Here is a 5109-nt window from a genome sequence, read left to right as displayed (position 1 = left end):
TACTGATTTCCAAAGCAAGGCATCAAGATTATAATAATAATTGTGAACTTATATACTAATTTGCCTGTTTACAGTTGCCAATAGCATACACTACCTCCATGCTAGGCTTGGCTTCTCTTCTTGAGAGTTTTTTCAATGATAAAAAGTAAAAAAGTGAAATTAAAAAAAAAATACACAGAAAATTTGACGTCACACACTGCTACCCTCACTAATCACAATGGGTTTCGTTTTTAATATTATGTACATATGAAAAGAGAATAAGGTGATGCATAATCTTCCCTTTTCTTTTAGATACACGTGGCGTGTTAAACAGTTCCTAATCGGTGTTTTCCCCTTCAAATGTTAAAATATGGGTTCCCACCAAGGTGAAGGTAATTTATATGTCAAGTGAGATTCCAGAGAACTCTGGCCTCATTTAGATGAACCAGCCTAATAACTCTGATGAGCACTGAAGATTCACAAACAATTGGAGGAAGGTGTTCAAACTAAGCTAAGTTGGTATGAGTGCCAGTATCTGGTTTCTTATGATACCCATGCATTTCTGTATCTCCCCATATATTGGAAGGTTCTTTGAGCAAAATGGCTGCAGACTCGTGACAGCGGAATCTAGTACCTGAGCAACATCAGCTGGTGGAAACTGTCGTTCCGTGCACTTCTGCAATAGGTTTTATCAAAGACAGATCAGGCCGTAGTCTAAGAATCCACCAGGAGAACTTATTCAATCAATTTGCAGAAAATGACTTCTTGAAATATTTAATCTTTTGACTACAAAATATAAAATCAAAACTTGTCGGCAAGGAAGTTGCTTTTTGAATAAGCTGATTAACTCCGTAAAATGGTATTTTCTCATAACATTTTAAACCCCAAAAAGGGACTTAAGAACCCTATAAGTGCATGATAAATTAAAAATATTGGGGGAAATCAATTAAACAGCACTGGATAAGATGTGCATAACTATGCTCGAGTCAGAACTCAGATTTTGTTGAACTGCATGCAATACACACAGCTAACCAATAGGAAGGGGAGATTGACATGAAATTCCTTGTAGTAAATAGCAAAATCAATAGTTATATGATTTACCTGAATCATGAGCAGTGTAGCTAGACAATGAGATATGAGTTCTGAAGGAATTTTCATTTCATTTTGGTCAGATGAACTGTTAAATTCGGCATCTTGTGCATGACAATTTACTGAGGGATTTAATGTGTTTCCTGTCAATTGATCCTGAGAAGCCAGAGTGACGTGAATTGAATCAGCAGGCAGAGAATTTGTGGCTGGAGCAGCAGGGTCATCCACTGAAAGCTGATTATTGATAAAATTTATTGCATCCTCGATCTTTTCAACCTTACTATCTGTCTTCATAAATATTGACATTGCCTGCAATGAATTTATTGAGAAATTGTGGTCTAAGTTGATCACTGGATTGTAAAGCTGAAAATTAATACTGATATATGGTTTGGTCATCCTAGTAAAAAACATAAGTTGCGAGTATGACTCAGCAATACTTTAAGAAAGACCTACCATAAAAGTGAATATAAAACCAGCTATCTATCAGCAGGCAAATATTCATATACGTACTTTCCACTCAAAATAGCTAATTCATTATTCTTATCTAAAAGAAATAATTGTTTGATCAACTTCGTTAATATTTTTCAAGTCCTTGAAATGAAACCATTCCTTGAAGGAGGCATTTGACATCAATAGATGGCAGTCTAACTGTCCACCGCAGGATATGCAGGTTATGCTATATATAAAAAGAATAACATCAAGTTCCATATATTTAATATAAACATTAAGTAATTCTAAAAAAAATTGAGGTTTAGTGTTTGTGTTCTCTGATTTTGTAGTGTATGCATGTTCTATTTATTAATTAGCTGAAAAGAGGGCAGCCTTTCTATACCTGTGTAGCTTGAACAACCATTGCTCGGGCTTTTCTTCTAGAACTTTCAACAATTTCAGCTATATGGCCAAGAGGTATAGATTCTTGGTTATGACATGCTGAACAATTGGAGGAGCTAGCTTGACCACCAGGGTCATCATAATTAGCTATGGGCTTTAGTGATAATTCTGTGGTGCTCCCTTGATATGTGTTGCGTTGCCTCAGGCGAAACAAAGCAGAAGAAACCTGCAGAAGTGCAGCCAATTAATGCAATTGTAAATTTTTGGAATAAGGAAGTATAATGACAGATAAACATGTGATCAAATCTGCTAAGTGATCCATAAAATCCATGCCTGCTCATTTACTTCAGTTAAATGCTTTATCAGTGAAGCATAACTCCTCTTAAAAGGCTCTGAATCTTTCAATGAGTTGTCTCCATATTTCTGGCTTTCTGAAACCCCATCGTTCATGACCTTCAGTTCAGACATCACAAGTTCCTGAATATTCAAATTACCAGCTTAAAACTTTAAAAAAAGGGCTATTACAAAGGCATATAGTTTCTTCTTGTTTTGGCTACACCAAAAATGGGAAACAGAGATTGCTGCAGGCAGTACCTTCTTGTCAAGAGCGCGAGTCAACTCTGAAATAGCCGATATGTCAGCTTCTTTTGAATGAACATGTTCAAAAGGCAAAGGTTGCAAACTTGGTGCCTGTTGAGCATTACAAATCTGATTGCACATAGCTTTCACTTGTGATTTGGAATTTGGTGAAACTCCCTAAGAAATTAATGTATAAAAATGACAAGAAAACTACTCAGGGACCCTTAAAAGCATAAAAATGAAGAAACATTACCAAAAAAGAAAAGAAAAAGAAAGGAAAGTTAAGATAATGCTGTTTCTGACTTGGGTGTGACTGAATCAAACAAAAAATTAAGATGATTATGCATCTGAGTTGGGTTTTGTGTTGAAGTATCTGATTGTGTACAATTCTTTGGGAAGAATAGAACTCATTAAGCAAGGAGATAATTTAGTATCTGATTGTGTCTAAGTCGTATATGACTTCCTAAGATTTTAATACACAAACCATTCTGTCAGCTTAGAGTACTCATAATTTAGTTCCAATGTGCTTGCACTCTGGAATTTTCTATTTTTTTAATTATAATTTTTTAGTTTCACAAATTGATGAATAAACTAGCTCTAATCTGGATATGCATGTGTGAGAAGAATAAATAAATTCTAAAGAGACAAGAAAAGAGGGGGTTAAACATTCTTTTGGTAAAATTTTAGCAAAAATTTAAATCCTGAACCAATGTATTTTACATCTTGGATTTGAAGAACCTGAAACAATCAGATCATCACCATCGTAACAGATTATAAATTGAAATTCCATTTCAATAAAAATTTGTACCTGATTTGATAAAGTACTGCTTCCATGCTTAGTGGGCAATATGTGAAGACCTTTAGTAGTATCTATATTCTCACTAGGGGACAATATTGTGTGATCAGCAATAATTTCTTGTTTCAGTTTTCCATTAAGTCGGAGATCATTAAAGGTCTCGTTTATTCTACAATGAGCAATGTTGTGTCTTGCCATAGATGTAGGCATATTTTCAAATGGATACATAGGCATGCAATCTATATCCTGCAGTATGAAAATAGTAGTGTCACCATTATGCTAGTACAAGAGAAAACTATCAGTTCGACATACTATGAGGATAATAAAGGGAAAACATGATCAAACATAAGATGAGAGGAGGAATAAGATATTTGACACAAAATTATCCACAAAACATGTTTATAATTTGTAATAGTTGCCTAGAATCCTTCAGTTCAATTTATGGTGCCAGGGCCAAATCGTATAGTCTCACATTGGTTAGGTATATGCCCAAAGTACCTCCTTTACGGCAGCAACATCCTCTGCCTTCTCCAGCTCAATACTACCACTGCCCATGACCTCCTTTCATTTTTTTCAGTGAAGCTTGTAATAAATCAACCTAAGTATCTCCTAACTTGCTCCAGTGGTACACATGGGTTATAGTATCCCTAACTTGCTCCAGTGGTACACACGACAATTCCTTGGACAAAGCATTAGGGAGAAAGGAACACATCTAATTGAGCATGTTAAGGGGGTTTATAGATTTAAGAGTTTACCTTGCATGGAAAAAACAATACAGAAAAACCTTCATTTTGATTTTTCATTAGCCCCCCCCAAAAAAACAATAGAATTAGACTCTATAACAGTCTTAAGCCAAAAAGATTTTGCATATGTATTGGATCGTTTGCTATCTGATATGACTAGAATATCATGTGATCCTACAGTCAAATCAAGAGTCTAATTAAGTTTGATCTCCAATCACATCTTTCATACATGCCATATAACTGGATCTACTGTGAGCAATCAATTTCACATCTTTGGCTCTTGGCTATTTACAGAAGCATCTTTTAAACACCTTATCCAATGCAACAAAATGCCCATCCATGATAATATAATCATGGATTTTAATAATAACAATAAGAATAAAGGCAGTCTGATGCACAAGGCTTCTACCATCAAAAAGAAGAAAACATACCATAACAAATTCAGCCCCGAGTTCACGCTGGTCAAACTGAACCAGACACCGACAATGGTCAACAGTTAGTATACTTCCATTATGAATCTCTCTTGTCTTCGGATGAATAGCAATAACTCGCTGGCCAACAATTAATGGCCGAGCCAAATCAGTAGGAAGGCCTTCCTTGGTACCAGCAAGAACTTCAGCATAATGTGATCTAACAGATTCTCGGTATTGATTAAGCTTCTGTTTTTCTTCTATCAAAAATTGCTCTGAAAATCTCCGCGGTTTGCCAAGGGAACTGCATAAAAGTAGCATGATGATTAAGTACATTTCCAGAAACAAAATTAACCCAAATGAATGGTTTTATATCCCAATTATGCTTCATCATGCGAGAAGGTTGATGTAGCACTAGCGCACACATTGAAATCTTGGCCACTTGGATATATATGCTGTAATATATTGTCAATCACGACATTGTCATGATGCATTGGAAGAATTACATGTAAGCATTTCATATCAAATACCTTCTAATGACTCCCCACTCAATACGAGTCAATCTAGGAACATGACCCAGTCCAACATGGTCCAAGTACTCCACGAACTCCCTCTTTGAAAACCATGGGTAATCGATGGCACTATAAAACCATTCAAAAGTGCACCATCTCCGTGCTTGATG

General features: G+C 35.7%; 1 protein-coding gene across 1 annotated transcript in view; it reads right to left on the bottom strand.

Annotated features, from left to right (window-relative positions):
• Positions 1-5109, bottom strand: part of LOC107638439 (protein ALWAYS EARLY 3) — an 11310-nt gene continuing 6201 nt past the window's right edge. Inside the window, exons 13-20 of the mRNA XM_016341705.2 lie at positions 4958-5109; positions 4449-4731; positions 3287-3520; positions 2494-2655; positions 2233-2376; positions 1901-2125; positions 1081-1377; positions 1-655 (exon numbers count right to left, since the gene is read on the bottom strand). The exon at positions 4958-5109 is cut by the window's right edge and continues 24 nt beyond it. Coding sequence (XP_016197191.1) covers positions 491-655; positions 1081-1377; positions 1901-2125; positions 2233-2376; positions 2494-2655; positions 3287-3520; positions 4449-4731; positions 4958-5109 — 1662 coding nt within the window. The 3' untranslated portion in view covers positions 1-490. The remainder of the gene's footprint in view (positions 656-1080; positions 1378-1900; positions 2126-2232; positions 2377-2493; positions 2656-3286; positions 3521-4448; positions 4732-4957) is intronic.

The sequence above is a fragment of the Arachis ipaensis genome, chromosome B01 (genome assembly GCF_000816755.2).
Source record: "Arachis ipaensis cultivar K30076 chromosome B01, Araip1.1, whole genome shotgun sequence".
Classification (NCBI taxonomy): Eukaryota; Viridiplantae; Streptophyta; class Magnoliopsida; order Fabales; family Fabaceae; genus Arachis; species Arachis ipaensis.
Note: the sequence above shows the minus strand (reverse complement) of the source record. Positions and strands in the feature narration are given on the sequence as shown.